This window comes from Dendrobium catenatum, unplaced genomic scaffold (genome assembly GCF_001605985.2).
Source record: "Dendrobium catenatum unplaced genomic scaffold, ASM160598v2 fragScaff_scaffold_1557, whole genome shotgun sequence".
Classification (NCBI taxonomy): Eukaryota; Viridiplantae; Streptophyta; class Magnoliopsida; order Asparagales; family Orchidaceae; genus Dendrobium; species Dendrobium catenatum.
Genome location: NW_021320019.1, coordinates 5,640,313 through 5,658,614, shown reverse-complemented (window position 1 = coordinate 5,658,614; position 18,302 = coordinate 5,640,313). Strand labels below are relative to the sequence as shown.

Below are 18,302 nucleotides of genomic sequence, written 5' to 3'. Positions count from 1 at the left end.
AAGCTTCAATCCTTGAAAAGTGAAATATAACGATCCAGACAACTCAAAGTAGGGACCAGAAACAAATGAAGGTAAGACCAAAAAACTTCTACGCAGACAAATAAAGTTGCTAAATAGAGCGCATTACATCTATTACAGACACTGATGTCTGACCGTACATTCAAAATTTTATACTGCAGCAACAGAACCATATTCGCAGACAAATTACGAGCCTCCGATATTTCATGTACTTCAGACTGTTTCGAGGAAAGTTAACTTCAACAAGGGATGAAATTCCACATAACATTCTGTTTACAGCTGAGTAAAGATTACAAAAGCACCAAGGTAACTCTGCAATCAGCCTAAGCTTCAGGCATGAGAATGCTGTTAGGAAGGATAGTAGCATGCCAAAAAATGGTCGAATGCAGCATCTTCCACTTAGGTATCAGCAGACCTCATTGTAAATTGCATCAAAGAGCCTCTTTATTATTACAATCCCTGTGGTTGCTATGAATAGATCCATGAAGAACTAAAGTGCTACAAACTGCTGATTAGATTTACATGAATTTATGATCAGAATTTAACCTACTGAAGAAAATGAAAATTGAATGCATGTAATGGATGAAAAATACAGCCTGCTCTTTCAGAATTAACTATTGCTTATTAAGCATTACAGAAATGCTTCGCACTAAAACAGGGGACTAAAATGATCCTTGAATGAATGTGAAAGGCACCTCACAGCTCTGATCAAAAGGTGTTGAATACAGCTCGCAGTTGATGGAAACAACCAAACCAGAAAAGATAGTCAAGTTTTCTTTTTTTCCGGCTACCTGTTTCACATTCAAAATGCCGTTGTCTAGTAGGCACACCAGATGTCATAACTTCCCAAGAGATAAATTTTGTAACAAAATATCACTTCATCCATCCGAAGAGCATGTGTCTTCAGAGGCGCAGAGTGACCAATGAGATCAGTACAATCCACTAAAAGATGAATTTTGTCAAAACAGCTCAGCGCACGAACCAAAATCTTGTGCAGTAAAAAATGCAAATAATACCAAGATGCTCTAATTCGTCAATGTGACAACATAATTCACCCACCAAAATAAAGATGATATGCAGGTCGTGATTGATCATTTCAGGGCATTTATCAGTTTGTGCATGCACCAATGAAATGTCACAGGCATTGGTTCAACTCAGTGAAATACCGAAGCAAAGGGTAGCAAACTTGAGGCATTCATTAAGAAGAAAAACATGGATGCAGATTGCAAGAATGTATACATTTAAACATATCATCCATTAACTATCGAGACATTTCAAGCGTCAGCCAAACCAACTGAACAATTGTGGGAATAGACCGTATACCTGCCATAATCATGAAAAGAATATAAGCACATATCTTCAACAAAAACAAACAATTTAAGCAAAGTAAAATAAATCTGATAAAATAAAATTCAGATTTATAGGTAAGCATCATCATTTTGCAAATCAACTTGCGCAATCCATTCAGAAATTCTCTCTAAATTTCTGGAAGAACAGTTTTTAAGGAAAATAAAATGAATGGACAAAGAATTATTCAGCTAGGGGAGAAACGGAGGTCATGGTCCGGTTGGCTCAGAAATTTGCTCTCTGAATTTCTGCAAGAACAGTTTTTTAGGAAAATAGAATGAAGGGGCACAAAAAGAATCATTCAACTTAGGGAGAAACGGAGGGTATGGTCTGGTTGGCTGCCAAACCAAACAGAATTCTAAAACCATAAAATGAAACAAAAATATTAAAATATGAAACCAAACCAAACAGAACGGCCTGCTCTGGGTTTTAGTAATTGGTTTTGACAAAAAAATATATTAAGATTATTCCTGAATAAATATAATACAAATAATCATAAATAATTTACTTATGCATATACATTTAACAACTACTTCGAGAAGCAACAAAGTTAACATGTAAATGATGCATGAGAGATAATTATTTTATATTCTCTAACAAACATATTACTTATTTGCTAAATTGATTAGGTTCTTTTTTTCTTTTTTTGGTTAAAAACTCTTAAATTGACTTATATATGAATGTTTTAGTCAAAATCTCCAACCTACATCAAGCCAAATCAACAGATTTGTCCGGTTTGATCCTGTTTTTCATCAGTTATTTTGTCTACCCCTACAAAAAGGAGCTCAAATGGGAAGCAGCTATGATATCACAACAGTTGACAATAAAAGGAAAACGAAAATAAGCATCAGCAGGACACAAACAAGAGATAATGACATCATATACTCCATATGGTAGCACTACATAAAGCTGAGAGCCTTTCGGTTATTTCCATGACCCCTTATCAACTCGATTAGAATTGGCTCACCAAGCCTGCCAGGTTGAGGCCATTAATAAATCCAGCAAAATTATGACCAAATCCCCTAATTAATGGTTTGTGGATACATCAAGCAACCTCATTACGTCACAACAACCCAACATATATTCTATAGAAGATAAAAGAATAGAAGCATATTATATTACTCTTAACTACTTTCAAAGCAAGAAATTGGCACGTATAGTGAAGAAATGAAGAAGCAAGCATCAACGTTTGTTCATATGAAAATTTAAACCGCCCAACTTCAAACTTAAAACTCAGCCTCACCAACAAAAAATGACTAACTCCAACCACACAGCATAACTTCAAAATAGCCCATCCTACAAATTGGCCACATTAACAATTGTCCATTATAATTTCAGGCATCTAACTAGAAGCTGGTCATCGAAGTGCTAAATATTATATAGAAGATGTAGGGTTTGCGGCAAATAGTTCACTCTGCAAAGTAAATGCAGACATTTGATCACATACAAAGAAAAGAAGCAGGTGAAGACAGCAAGCCAAAAGTTGACCCTGTTGTAAAGGTAAATACCTATTTAGAAACAATGAAAGTCTCGGAAAGGTACCTTTTAACTGTGGACAATAGACCAAATTAAGATTACTTCTCCCTCAATCCCACATACTTTTAACTCCATAAATAAAGTGCTCCAGTGAAATCAAGACTTAAACTAACCCACATCCCACACCCACAAAAAAATAATAATAAATTAAATAAAAAACTGTGAATTACTCAAAAAATCTTTTTACTTTATTCAATTTTAAAGTATGGTTATTAACATTTAGAAAATAAAACATTATATTTTAATTTTGATAATAAGTGGATCATTTTATAAGAAAATATCAAATATCTAATAGAAAAGCCTATCACATTAACTACTCATGATGAATCAAAGGGAATCAGTAAACTAAGGGGCACTTTGGTTGCCTGAAAATGAAATAAAGCGAAAAAGAAATGCAATTTAAAAGGAATATTTTTGGAGTTATTTGGATGGAATGCATGACTTTACTTTTTTTTGTTTGGCTTGAAGTTAAACGAATGCAATGTAAAATGTGAAATGGTTGTGCCTGGGGTGACTGGTGGGAGGCATTGATCGGTGGCCGACAGTGGTGGGTGGCAGGCGTTGGTCGATGGCCGGCAGAGGTTGGAGGTGATGCTGGCGGTGGACGGTGGTAGCGACGGTGGCCGGCAATAGTGGTGTGGCTGGTAGCAGTGGCCAATGGTGGTGGGAGGCAGCCGACAGTGGTGGAAGTGGCTGGTGGATGACGACCAGCGATGGTGGTCGGCAACAACTGGTGGTGGTAGTCGGCATATAGCGATGGTGGCGGTGGCACTGCGCGGTGGCTAGCGGCGATACGCTGTAGCTGGTGAAGGTGCTCGCCGACAGTGGCCCACAGTGGCGGGAGGCAATTGGAGGTGGTGGTTGCAACCGGTAGTGCCGGCCGGGCCGGCAAGGTGGCAGCCGTGGCCGGCGATGGTGGCAACGGGTAGTTGTGGTGGGTGCGGCGGGCGGCGGTTCAATGATGTCATGCGGGCGGCAGGCATGGTGGAAGCATCTGGCGGTGGGAGGCAGCAGTGGTCGTCGACGGTGGTCAAGTAAGCGAGCGACCGATGTAAACTATTCTCGGTCAAAATGGTTGAGAATACTTTACCTCAAAATGAACTAGAATGGAATACAGTACTTTACTTTACTTAGGATTTGCTTTTCATCCAACCAAACACCCAAAAGTTCAAAATCATGCATTAGGAATGCAATGCATTCACTTTTCCTCCAACCAAACAGCCCCTAAATCAATAAATATCATATGTATATCCACCTTACTCTCTATACTTCTCCATTAAACCTTACAAGAAATGTATAACTTCTATAGTAGGCCTACTCGACATAGGACAAAAATAATTTTGAGAAACATCAGTATCACGACGTAATCTATTGATGAGGACAACTGAGATCAATGGCTACGATCTTGAGTTATTTATTTATATGTTTTATGTACTAGTTTATTTTATATTGTTATTTTTTCCTTTATACCCTTACGGGTGGTCATGTAGTGTTGTAGCCAGAAAGTCATTTTAGCCTTTTATTTCTTTTCTTTTCATGAGGCCTATTTATAGGCAAGTTATTTTGTATTTTGGGATGATAATTAAAGAATGAAAATTTTATGTGTTTTTGCTTCTTCTTCTTGTGCGAGCACTAGAGAGAAGGGAGAGAGAGCCCAAGGTGAGGGCATGCACAATACCCACCAGTCGTTGGAAGAGTCTGCGGCTCGTAGTTTAATTTATTTTATTTTTCTTCCTTCTCTTCCCCACCCCACCCGCCGGCTCCTCCTTTCCCTTCCACCGCAGGCCATCCACCCCCTACCCAAATCCTCCCCCAATTCCACCTCACGCCCCACCGCCGGCCTAACCCCATCATCCCATCCAACTGAGCCCCCTAAACCCCTCCCACCTCCTTGCCGCCGGCCACCTTGGCCCTCCCACCATTAATGATGATTTCCATCATCATTACCACTTACCAAAACTCACCCAAGTGATTTAAGGAGAAAACTCATCAATTTGAAATTCAATTTTGAATTTCAAATAACTTCCTAAATCGACATAGCTATATTTGAAATCAATTCTATATCATGAATTTTGATTCAAAATTCAAATTTCCCTTGATTACTTTCCTAAAATAACTTCTGTCAATTAGAAAAGTTTCCTTTCTTGAATTCAATTAAATATTTGAATTCAAATACTTTCCCTAATGATACAACCCAATTAGGAAGCCTCCCTAATTTAATCAAATCTGAAATTAAATCTCAGATTTGATTTCAATCAATAATTGAAATCAAGGACCCACACACATCGAACCTAAACACTTTCACCGCCTTTTCCTATGGCCGGCCTTCCCTCTCCCAATTCTCTCTCCAATCTAGTCACTAACTCGTAATTAAGTTCCCCACTAATTCCCTTAGACGCCGCCATATTTGGGATTAATTTTTTAATGTCAATTTCAAATCTCCCTCCCAATTAAATGTTTCCCTGACTTCCTGCTTGATGCTCTCCGCATCCATCAAGTGAGCCTTGCTATCCAGCGGCAAGGAAGGCCACGGTTTGCTGTCCATAGCTCCCAGCAGCCCAAGGAGCAGACCCAGACGTTTCTAAGCCTTACGGAGTGCTGTCTAGGTCCCGTCCAAGGTCAAAACTGCTGCTGTCCTGAAGTTCTGCTTGTTGTCCCCTTATTCCAGCAAGAATCTCTTGCTGTCCAGCACTTTGGAAGACCACACTTTGTTGTCCCAAGTTCCCAGCAGCATAGAAGAGCAGTCCAACATTTCTTGCAACTGAAAGGTTGCTGTCCAAGATCTGTTCAAGACCAAACTACTGTTGTCCAGAGGAATTCTGCTTCTCTTCCTGCTGTCCAGCCAGTCGGGAGATCTTTGTGTGCGGTCCGAAAGTTTCCGATTGCTGCCCACCACATCAAGAAGGGTCTTGGTTGCCGTCTACTTCATCTCAAGCACCCAAACAGCCATCAAAGCTTCGTATCTTCTATTTCTTTGGGTAAACTCTTCCTCTGACCCTTTTATCTTTGTAGTTACTTCTCAATTGTGATCTTAGTAGATTCCTGAGAATAGTGTCAATACTCCTGCGCTAAAACTTAGAACTATTAGAGAGTTGAGTGAAGGATATCTCTTGATGGCTAATCTTATTGTTAGTATAGGGGTTTATTGTTGAAATCATTCATGTATGCAATGCTAGATTAATTGATCGTTTTACGACCTTAACTCCTATGCATGTGGTTTAGCCTCAGCTTGTGTCACCACTCTTTGTGTTTTATTTTGTCGTTTGAAATCACTATAAAGGTATAGTTATTGTGCTTTAAATATTAAGCGTGCAAATTCTTTAAAGTAATTCATCTTTGCATGCTCGTTCTACTTCACCTATGCTCAATTACTTTCTCTCATAGTTTTAAAGTATGACACATTAACTTACTTCTTTAACTATTTTATTTGGAAAAAAAAACTATAAAGGACCATCACTATCAATATTCTAAGTTACTTTGTAACCAAAATAAAATGATATGAACTTAATGTCAATCCTTGATGTAATCCTGCTAATATTTGGTGACTCTTTGGCCCTCAACAATTATAATATATGTTTAAGCATGCATACCTTTAATAAACGCATTTCTTCCTTTTTTAGCACCATATCATGCATTTGATTGTATGATTTCACAAGATGCATAAAATCAAATGAAGAATATTTCTTCCTTGTTGACCAATCTGGAAACAACTTGATCAAATTGATCCTTCAAAATTATTAGATTTTTTTTAAGTATATATTCCATCACTTACAGCAATAGTTATACTGTATAACTCATAAGTCATAAACTTGATTCCTCTACTATTGGCACAATCTTAAGCATTTCCTTAATTCTTAAAGGTTGATATAAGAAAATCTTTATCATACTTTTCTTACTTAATGAGAAGCAAATAGGGAAATCGATCATATATGCCTTTTTAAGATAAATAAAATCACACAGATAATTTATCTGCTCATTATATTATTTCATTAATTTTTCACATAAAAATTGATTATATAGAAAATTCTTTCAATATGAAACCAAATTAACTCTTCAAATTTGATAAATTTGATATAATTCTTTCTGAGTATATGTTCCATTACTTCCGCTTATAGCTTTAATGTATTAATCATAAGTCATAAATATGATTCCTAAGTAACACGATCTTGAAAAACTCCTCCATTCTTAAATGTTTGACCATTTAAATTTTGCTCCAACTTATGATTTTATAATTGATAATACATTATTTAAGAAAAGAGAGGAGCAACTCATCACTTATAAGAATGAAATAGTAAAAGTCATATTGATTATTTTCTTAGGAAAAAAAATAAATAGTTTAGAATGCAAAATTGTAAAATCATTCTTAGTGAAAGTTTATATACTCAACATCGCTTATCGGTTTTGGACTTTAAGATGAAGAGATAGATAATAAAAAATAAAGTAAAATGTTATCCTAATATTAAAAAATACTAGCAAAAAATAATTTTAAGAGTAATATTCAAGATCTAATGATTTTATCAATGCGTGAGAAAGCTAATATTATGTAGGAAAAAGTAGCTAGTATTCTTAAGAATGTTGCAAAGGATGGTTACGAGTATCAATAAAAAAGCTTCTAAAAGTAAAAAAAAAAATTATAGTGGGATGAAAATGTGTAAGAAAATATCAAACATAAGAAGCTTTGTTATAAAATTTGGTTTAGGTGTAAAAGCTCGAAAAATTGGAAAATATATAAAGAGGCTGGTATGGAATCTAAGAAAGCAATATACGAAACAAAAAATTAAGCTTTTAATGATTTATATATAATAGATTAGATACTAAGAGGGGCAAAAAATGTGTGTACAACTTAGTTAAGCAAAGAAATATGAGAACTAAGAATTTGGTTCAAGTAAATGCATCAGGGATGGAGATTAAAAAGTGTTTTATTAGAAGAATATATTCAAAATAATGGAAGAGATATTTTGATAAGTTTTTTAATGAAGATTGTGGGATACAATTAACTTCAGTGACCTTAACACTGTAAATGAAAATAGAGATTTTTATTTTTATTGATGTTTTATTAAAACTGAAGTTGGAGAGGTTTTAAAGAAAAGGAAGTGTGGAAAAGTTGTTAGACCTGATGATATTTCAATAGAGGTGTGAAAATGCTTAGGAGATGAAGGAATTTATTAGCTTACAAAATTTTTCGATATTATTTTGAGAACTAAAAAGATGTCGAATGAGTGAGGAGTGTGTTGATTCCTATTTTTAAGAATAAAAATACTGCTCAATAGTGTGCAAAATATAAAGGAATTAAGTTAATGTGTCAAAGTTTTAAACTATGGAAGAGAGTTATTAAGTATAGGTTACGATGTGATACTAATGATTCTTAAAATCAATTTGGATTCATGTTGGGTAGGTCTGTTATGAAACTCTATACATTTATTGAGAGATTTGATGGAGAAGTATAGAGAAAATAAGGAGGATCTACATATAATATTTATTGATTTAGAATAAGCATATGGTAAAGCTCTAAGAGAAGTGCTCTGGAGAGTTCTAGAAGAGAAAGGTGTTAATAATTATTATATTAAAGTCATTAAGGATGCAGGAGTTGTTACTTGTGTTCAAACACAAGGCAGTTTGATCAAGTATTTTCCTATTTCAGTTGGAAAACATCAAGGATTAGCCTTAAGCCCACATCTTGTTGCTCTAGGCATGGATTTTCTTACTAAACATTCGCAAGAGGATGTACAATAGTGTGTGCTTTTTACTAAGATATTCTTCTTGTTGATAAGACTAGAGAGTGAGTTGAAGATAAGCTTAACGAGTAGATCTAAAACCGAATACATTGATAGTAATTTTAGTAGTAATATATATATTGTGTGTGTGTGTGTTGGGGGGGGGAGGGGGTGACTTTGGGCAATCAAGTCATTTATAAGATTACACATTTTAGATATCTTGAGCATATTGTTTAAAGTAACGGTGAAATAGATGAAAATCTTATTAGTAGAATTCAAGTTGGATGGTTAAAGGAATGTATCGGGCATGTTGTGTGATAGAAAAGTGCCCCTCAAACTTAAGGGAAAATTCTATAAGATGGTGGTGAGACCTGCAATGTTTTGTGGCGCAAAATGTTGACCATTAAAAGACAAGCATAAAAATAAATTAAGTGTTGAAGAGATGAGGATGCTCAAGGGAATGAGTGGCTTTACTTTTAGAGGTAGAATGTGAAATGAGTATATACATGAAAAGGTTAGAGAAGCTCCAATGGCGGATAAGATTAGAGAGTGTCACCTTAGATGATTTGGTCATATAAAAAGTCGGCCTTCCGAAGCCCCGATTATGAGAGATGTATTAGATTTGGCTTATATAAAGAAAGGTAGAGGTAGATTTAAAAAGACTAAATGATCTTTTTAGTGGATTTAAATGAAATTTTGACTTTTAAAAGAACACAATGGAGAAAAAAGATTTATATAGTCAACCCCACGTAGTGGGATAAAGACTTTATGTTGTTGTCGTCTTTTTCCAAAGAATTTGAAATGATTTATCAACCAAATTGTTGCAATATCTCACATAATTATTCAATCTCACCAATTATCTCATATGTATTTGAAGGTTTCAATTTTTTGCATCCTCTCTAAAACTAGCACCAATCACTTTTTTGGACCATTATGAGTTAGTTCATTCATTATGATATTCCAAAATTAATTTATTTTTTAAAACTCTCATTTACTATTCTCAATAAAAAAATAAAAAAGCATTTCAAAATGGTGTGTTAATCTTTAATTAATATATCATATCTTCACTTTTAATGCATCTAATTTAATCAAAACCTCAAATTTTGTATTTCCTATCTTAGTTATTTTATTTCACTCATTTTCTCCTTCCATAATACAAAGCCTATAAGCAAAAAGGGGGCACTCAATCATTTGCCTTCTAAAGATCAATAAAAATCATGTAAATATCATTTCTCTGTTTTTATATTTTTACATTAATGTTTCACATAGAAATTGCTTCTACAAAAAAAAAATTCATTATTCAGCCAAATTGGCTCTTCAGATTTGAAGAAAATTTTTTTTTTGAAGTATATGTTCTATTATTCTCTTATAGCTCAGTATATGAATCATATAAGTCATGAATATGATTCCTAGGTAACACAATCTTGAACATCTTCATTCTTAAATGTCGTTATGAAAATGCTTCTTATTCAAAAATTGGGTGCTCTCTTTCTTCAAAAAAAAAAAATTGAACTAATTTGTTAACCAAACCACTTCTACAATATCTCACATCACTATCCAATCTCAACAAGTATCTCATATGTTTTAAGGGTTTCTATTTTTTTCAACTTCTGTAAAGGTAACTTCACTTCACTTTTTTGGACCATTACACAATTAGTTCATTTATTATGAATTTATGATAGTTCAAAAATAACTACTTTTAAAAAAAGGCATTTCTTATTGATGTCTTCATCTTTAATTAATATATTATAAACTTCACTTTTAATACATCTACGTAATAAAAATCTCAATATTTCTTATTTCCTATCATAGTTATTTTATTTTTCTCATCTTCTCCATCCACAATACCAAGTATATTATCATCAAAGAATATAGCTTTTGCTTTGACTCACTACACTTGTTGAAAGGCATGTATCTTTCTAATAATTATTTTAAGTCTCAAGGATATTTAACATTTGTCACTCTTTAAAAGCCTTTTTTTAAATAATACTTTGCACATTCTCACTCAGCCGACAACTCTCCTTAATAGTGTAAGATCTATTTCTAGGTTCACTTATAACTATTGCGACAATCTTCTTAATAAAATTAATCATCTTTAGCCACATCAAGTTTAGCGTTACTACAAAATTTTAAAAAAAAAAATTATCTTACCAATCAATCTAGAGAAATTAATGAGTTCTCAACTTAAAATTTCAATAATTTATATTCGAGGCAATTATTTATTTTGATTATTTTTCATATATTTAAGATATACATCCATAACTATTAATCTATGTTGCATGGTCAAAATTTCTTTTAAAATCACCATATAATAATAGCAAAGAGATATTTTCCCTTTCTAAATAAAAAAAGAATATTTATGACTTGATTTGTCAACTTTTGGGAAAAAAAAAGTTTATGAATGCTAATTAAAAAAAATATTTGTTATAATAAACTACAGGTTATTAAATTTCAAGTATACTTCTGTAACAAATTTTGTTCTCTCATTTCATACCCACCATGAATCTTCTTGAGATCATCCTATGAAAAAATATATGCTAATTTAAGTTGCCACCAATAAATATAATGTCTTCTTCAATTATATGTTGTAGGAGTTCATCCTTATAATCCCAAAATTATTTTTATAAATTATATTGTAATCCAACATGAGGAGCATAACAACTAAAAAATTTATAATGTCTTTACTAACAATTATCTTAATAGAAATCAACATATTAATAACAATTTTCACTTCAATAACGTCATCTTTCAACTCTCAATCCAGTACAATTCCAACCATGTTTATATTTTTAACCTTTTTACTCAACATTATAACTTTTAACATTCCCCATTACTATTGGATATTTTTCCTTTCTAATTAGTTTCCTATGAAAACAAAAGCTTATCCCTCTTCAAGTTATTGTACCCAAATCAATTATTTCCTCATTCAAATACCCAATATTTCATACAAAAAATCTAATCTTAATTTTAAACATATTCAGCTCTTGCATACTTTATACGACAATCAAAATAAATTGTGATGGGCCACTTGTGAGTGAATTCCTAGCCAATTATTCTAGGCTTTTACAACAATTAAGTTGAATTGTGGTGTGTCACTAATAGTTAATATCATAACAAATTCTTACGTACTTCTTACCGTAATAGTGCTCAATCATGCCCATGAAACGTAGCATCAACTATTAGTCATTCACATGTTGGCTTGGAACAAACAGTTGAGGTTGAGTACCATAAAAAATCTTTACTCTATTTTGTGAGACTTTTTGCAAAAATTTAACCATGTTACTCTCATCTAGCTATTTTCTTATAATTCAATTAAGGCAAACACTTTCTACAAACATAAATGACATGTGATCATCCCACAAAGTGCTATATACCGATCTAGCTTCATTGAAAGTTGAGAAATAAAAAGCAATGTGATTGTTTGTATCATGAAAGATCAATTGGATTAGTGCGGCATTTGATTTACAACCCCTTCTTAAAAAATCTGTTTTGATTCAAGAATCCAAGTAGTGCTTAACAATGCTCGCATCCACTAAATATAATACAAATATCATATTTCCTACACCACCTTCAAATCTTCAAACTATTAGGAGCGGAAGAGAATGGTAGTAGAAGTAGATACAATAGTTAGCATGGACCAAGTTCAATGTCATCAATCAAATTTTCCATGCACCTCTCTCTCAATTCTAACTCATCTCCCCTCTAGGTACTAGCTTTCATGAGCATAGTCATGAAAAGCAATTTAATACACTAAGGCTTCATTTGGGAAGGCTTTCTTACAGCTTCTTAAAGCAGCTTTCTAGTACAAAGTTCTAATTTTTGTACTAGAAATTTTCTTTAAGAAGCAGTAAGAAAGTCGTCCCAAACGAAGCCTAAATTCAAAGGATAAACCATTACTTAGCTCTAAGTTTGGTTTGGATATACAACTAATAGCATCTAAAATGAAATTATAACAAGAGTAGAACCAACAATTAGCAAGGAACAAAACAAATGCAAGCAAATGATTATTTAAAACACCACTCCCTTCAATTCCAACTACCATATTACATATTCATGAATGTTTAAGTGTAGATTGAGTCCCAACAATAGATTGTAGAAAAATAGTAGTTGGCCTCACCCATATATTAAACATTTTTTGCTGAAAATGAGTTTCAATGCTAGTTAATTAAGCCCATCTTTGCCCCCCTCATGGTTCACTCTTCCCAAGTAATGGTGTTATGGCCAATCATGATTGGTTTGAGTGATAGGCACATGGGCCCCATGATTTGATCCCTATGTGGAGCAATTACAATGTTTCTTAAAGCAAGTGATGGTGAAGCGATCATTTAAAGTTTTCGGCTTATATAAATAAATTAGCTTTGTAGAATGCGAATTGAGGGGGGAGATGATGCGGACATCGGTACGAAGATTTGGCGCATCTATCACAGGAGGCGTCGTAAATCAACGGCTATTATTTAAATTTTCATTTATGAATTATTTACTGAATTTTAGCTCTTGTTTTATGTATTTCCTATTTTACCCCTAAGTTAGTTTATGTGAGTGTTATGGCCCAAGGGGCATTTTTTTAATTTTTGATTTTCTCATGTTGTTGCCTATATATAGGGCCTTAAGCTATTGTAATAGGGGATGAAGATTTGATATTAAAAAAATTGTGTCCACACTTGTGTTCTTTTTGAGAGAGGACGAGAGTGAGAATTCTATGGGAAGGAATCGGAGTTGTCACCAGCCATAGGATGGGTCTGGGCTCGTGATTTGAAGTCCCTTGGAGAAGGGCAAAGCATCACCCGTCAGTCTTCGAAAGAGTCTGAGGCTCGCGGTTTTTTAATTTCTCTCTATCGTTTGTTTCGATCTTTATTTTTGTTTTATCTCTTCTTTAATTATTATTTTTTTTCATCGTCTTCCTCCTCCCCATCTTCGTTTGGCCACCGGATTCACCTCCATCCGAAATCCCCCCACACCCGAACCCATGCCGCCGACTCCACCCCATTTGCCGCCGGCCGAACCATTCTCTCCACCCCCTTTTGGAGTTCCTAATTTTGGTTGGGTTAATTTAGGGATTAATTTGAATTTGAAATTATTCAAATTCAAATTTCAAATTCTTTCCTAATTTGATTCATCTATTTTAGGAAAGTAATTAATTTAAATCAATTTGAATTTTAAATTCAAATTGGATTTATTTCATTACTTTCCAAACTCATTAAACCAAATTATGAAGCCTTGAATACTCACATTAAATCCCTTCCCCTCTCCATGCCGCCGGCCCCCTTGGTGATTCCCTCTCCTTTAATGTTTCATTAAGGGATTTGATTGCATGCTATTTGAATTTCAAATTCAAAATTCAAATTTGCATTATGAATTAAATGCCATGAATTCCTTCTTAATTTAAATCCATTACTGAATTCTAAATTCAATTGAATTTTAAATTCAAAATCTGAGAACATTAAATCACCTCATTAATTCCCAAATGCAAATCAATAAGCCTTAATATCCTCTTGCTTGGCCGAATTTTCCTCAAGCCCCACCTCTTAATTTCTTTCCTAAAATCTGGTTGGACTTTGGAAATTAAATTGCCCACTTCCCTCTCAATCCCGTGAGTTCTGAAATCAATTCCAGAATTAATCAATTTGTTTCATAAATCACTCTCCACCTCTTTGGAAACAATTTGAAACCTCATCTAACTGAATTCCTCTTAACTTTAATCCTTAAATTGCTCCCTAATCCAATTAAAGGAATTAGTAATTAATTCAACCTCCTTGCTGGCTTTGGAAAACCTCCGGCCCCTGTAATGATAATTAGGATTTATTTCCTAATTTATTACTAAGCCTCTTTAGAGAAAGCTCCCCACGTTACAGCCTTGAGTTGGAATTTGTTTTGGAAATTAAAATTCCTCTGCTGGCCAAAATCTTCCAAGGCCATCACGTGGAAATCCCTCCAGTAGAACCTCTCCAACTTCCCTGCTGCTGGCCAAATTCCCTTAGCCTCCTGTAATGATAATTAGGATTTATTTCCTAATTTATTACTAAGCCTCTTTAGAGAAAGCTCCCCACGTTACAGCCTTGAGTTGGAATTTGTTTTGGAAATTAAAATTCCTCTGTTGGCCAAAATCTTCCAAGGCCATCACGTGGAAATCCCTCCAGTAGAACCTCTCCAACTTCCCTGCTGCTGGCCAAATTCCCTTAGCCTCCTGCTATGGCCGAAACATCCAAAGCCCCCCCCCCCCCTTGGGTTATTTCTCTAGAAAGAAGCATTGAATTCTCTCAGGTTTTTGGGGAAACAAAAACTGAAATTGTTCTCAAAATTCGGAGAGGAGAGCCGCTCCCTAGCAAAGCCTCCTTTTCGTTATACATCAGGAGAAATGATAGATGTCGAGATCTCAATGGCAAAAAGAGTTAAGAGATCTCGCAAAGGAGATATTTGTCAAGACACAAGAGAGTAATAGGTAAAAAAAAAAAGTTAAGGACATGTTAATGTAAAAATACCAATGGCTGACCCTCACCAACAAGCTCATGCTATTTGGTTAAAAAATAATTTGAATGATGATATATCGTCCAAATTGTCCCATTTTGGTTCACACTCCCTAGATAAATCATGACATGTAATTGAACTTAATATTCAATTCAAAGGACTCAATAATTAGTCATAAGCACGTTCAGTATTTAAACAACAGCAAAAATACAGTCCAATTAACTATGATATACATAGAGAATTTGTAAACATATAGAAACAATAAGAACATCCTATTGTCACAGGTTGCAATCATCCCAAAATTAAAAATATGGGCTTTGAAATGGCTTATAAGAATGTGTGGTAAAAACAATGAGTATTCATGAGAAGGCATAAAAACTACTTGTATGATAAAAAATATATTCCAGATCTTTTTTGCTAAAAAAAATATATTCCAGACTTCATTGGAATAACAGAAGTCAAGGAAAACAAGAGGCATAACCGCATAACCCGTTAAAACTATATATATATATAAAGAGAGAGAGAGAGAGAGAGAGAGAATCAAGACTACAGCACAAGGAAAAAAAGTCTACATACCTCAAATTTCCTAAAGAAATGATCAGATTTTGAAGCACAGAAAGTTGTGTGAATCCGAACGTGAGAAGAAAATCCGCAAAAGGAGACTTTTTTTGTTACAGTTGAATGAGCTCCTGTGGGTTCTCCATAGCTTCTTTGAGTATCATCTCAGCTCTACGCTTCTTATCATCTTTCTGATCGTCCCTTAAAAACCAGGAATCAGATTTGTTACCTAAAACACCTGAAGACAATGGCACAGAAATGGATTTCTTATCAACTCCTATCCTAAAATGCACAGGTGCCCTTTTGCTAGGTAACGATCTTCTTTCAATAGCCCTGCATTCGAGAGCACCAGCCTTAGCAGCCTCGATAGCAGGGGCAAAAGTCTCAAGCACCGAAAACCTCTTCTTTGCGATATCATACTTTGGTATGGCAACACCCGATACCTGCTTCGAGTCATAAGGCAAAGGAGGTACGAGAAATGGGTTATTTTCTGCAACCTGCTTTCCTTTTGAATCATTAGCATTATCTGAAGGAACGGACACAGCTGCACCATAGCAAGCAATTCGCTGCTGCAAACTCAGCAAGGAACTCTCTGCCCTCCTCCTCTGCCTTGCTTGCTCAAGTTTGTCTGCCCGGGGATCAGTGTTTCTCTCATTCCAAACTGGGGTGTGCACGTAAGTATGAGGATCAGGAAATGCTGGAAGCCAGTCAGGGATATGCTTCCCAGCAGGGGTCTTCCCCATCTGAGCAAAGCTAGGTGTAGTCTTCAAGGTACGAACAACTGGGAATCTTGGAATTACCCGAGGAAAAGGAACTTCCTCTGCAGTGCTCGCGAACTGAGAAATATCCCGAACAACCCCAGAACTAGACAAACACCTGTTGTCATCTGAAGCGCCAGAAAATCCCTGTGCCGAACCAGCAAGTTCTTCCAGCCCTTGAATTACATCATACGGGTTGCACTCTGTCCTGCCAGATATGTTAGCATAGTAATGTGCTGATTTACCCAGACTGCAAATATACCGAATTGTTACATCCGCAAGAGTATCAAGCACTGACCGCTGAGAACTCTGGAACCCAACAGACTCACAAATTTGGGCTACCGCGATCCGTGAAACAGAGCGACCAAAGTCATCGCCACCCTTCTGCTTTTTCTTCGTGGACGAGCTGCTCTCATTGTCTACCCCACTCTGCTTGCCTCCATCGCTCATGTTCAAACTATCATCAGTCCAGAACCAGAATTTTTTTCCAAATCCAGCAAGCAAACGCCTTCGGAATTAGAAAACCCACCGGATCTGGTACAAGGTTCCCATCCACATGTAAAAAATGGAAACCCTAGATTTCAATTGCATTGAAAACACCGGACGTAATAGACTGGTAGAAACAGCCCGGAGCTAGTTTCGAACCTACGCTTGACCTTCGCTACCTTCGCTCGTCGGATACGCCACGGATCAGACGAATCTGGAACCTCAGTGGCGAAACAAACAAGAAGCTTCGTGATGGAACTAAAGGCTACCAAGAAATAGACAATACTAGGGCTTACTGGATCCAGAGAAGCATACAAAGTTCGAAAGAATCAAATCGCGAAAGAGAGAGAAGGTTCGAGGAGGATTCAAAAAATTGTCCTCAAAACCCTAACGGTAGAGAAACCAGCTGCACATAATAGAGACAGTAAAGGAGAGAGAAATAGAGGCGAGGAAAAGACTAGCAGTGCTCCAAAAGAGCGGCCGTGGATGGGAATTTATAGAGGGTGCGTTGGTGTTGTTAACAGGAGGACATATCTGCGGCACCGGTTAAGAACTCATTTTTGTGACCATCCTATGTGTCTGGTTCCGTAACATAATCGGAATGGATCCACTTGTTGTGTACGGCTTCAACACTGCCACGTGGACTGGTAGCTTCACTCAAGGCCGGTGGAGGCCATTCTAAGCTTGAAAGCTTGTGTTGCATTATTTGCAGTCTTTTTTATTGACAAATTATTCTTTATAATCATGGTTCAGAAGTGAATTAGAACGTGTCACGTTATCTAATATTGAATTGTACATAGATGTAGTACACATCGAAAAAATGGTGTAACGTGTTTTTATTCGTCTCTGGATGCGTAACCGCATAGAATAATTTTTCTTTTTTATTATATGTGGAGTTCAAATGCATATGAATTTCAATGTGTGTAAGTTACGTGGTTTGTACATTTTGAGTTAAATGCGATCTATGTTCAGACTCCATACGCAATAATTTCTCTTTTAAAGGCCTTAAAATAATGTCGTCGCCCCTACAAAAATTCTCTATTTGTTGATAGAAACAATAGAGAGAAACATTGGTGTGCTAAAAATGTTGTTTATAAAAAGATATTGATTTTCTTATAAATGAATGTAGTCACGTAAAAATACATTTAATGATAAATACAAATTTTTCATATAAAAAATAAGTTAAAATAAAACAAGAAGTAATGGACGCGAGTGTCACATTTCTTTAGACTTTAAAAAAGATCAAAAGCAAGTAAAAAATATGTTGATATTAACATCATTGTTGTCAGGGGCGGAACCCCATTATGGTTAGGTGGGGCAATTGCCTTATCAATGAATGTAGTCACATAAAAATATATTTAATGATAAATACAAATTTTTCATATATGCGAACAGTTACTATAACTTTGCCGCCCCCCCC

At 35.3% G+C, this 18,302-nt stretch overlaps 1 protein-coding gene across 1 annotated transcript; it reads right to left on the bottom strand.

The window, feature by feature from the left end:
* Positions 1–66: 66 nt before the first annotated feature.
* LOC110102718 (transcription initiation factor TFIID subunit 8) lies at positions 67–17,350 on the bottom strand. The gene is made up of 2 exons (XM_020831167.2): positions 15,657–17,350; positions 67–1,341 (listed from the first exon to the last, which is right to left on the bottom strand). The coding sequence occupies exon 1, from the start codon at positions 16,844–16,846 to the stop codon at positions 15,752–15,754; it is 1,095 nt and encodes a 364-aa protein (XP_020686826.1). The 5' UTR covers positions 16,847–17,350; the 3' UTR covers positions 67–1,341; positions 15,657–15,751.
* Positions 17,351–18,302: the final 952 nt, after the last annotated feature.

Excerpts from the sequence above, each read along its gene's own strand:
- LOC110102718 (XM_020831167.2), bottom strand. The coding sequence starts at position 16,846 with ATGAGCGATGGAGGCAAGCAGAGTGGGGTAGACAATGAGAGCAGCTCG.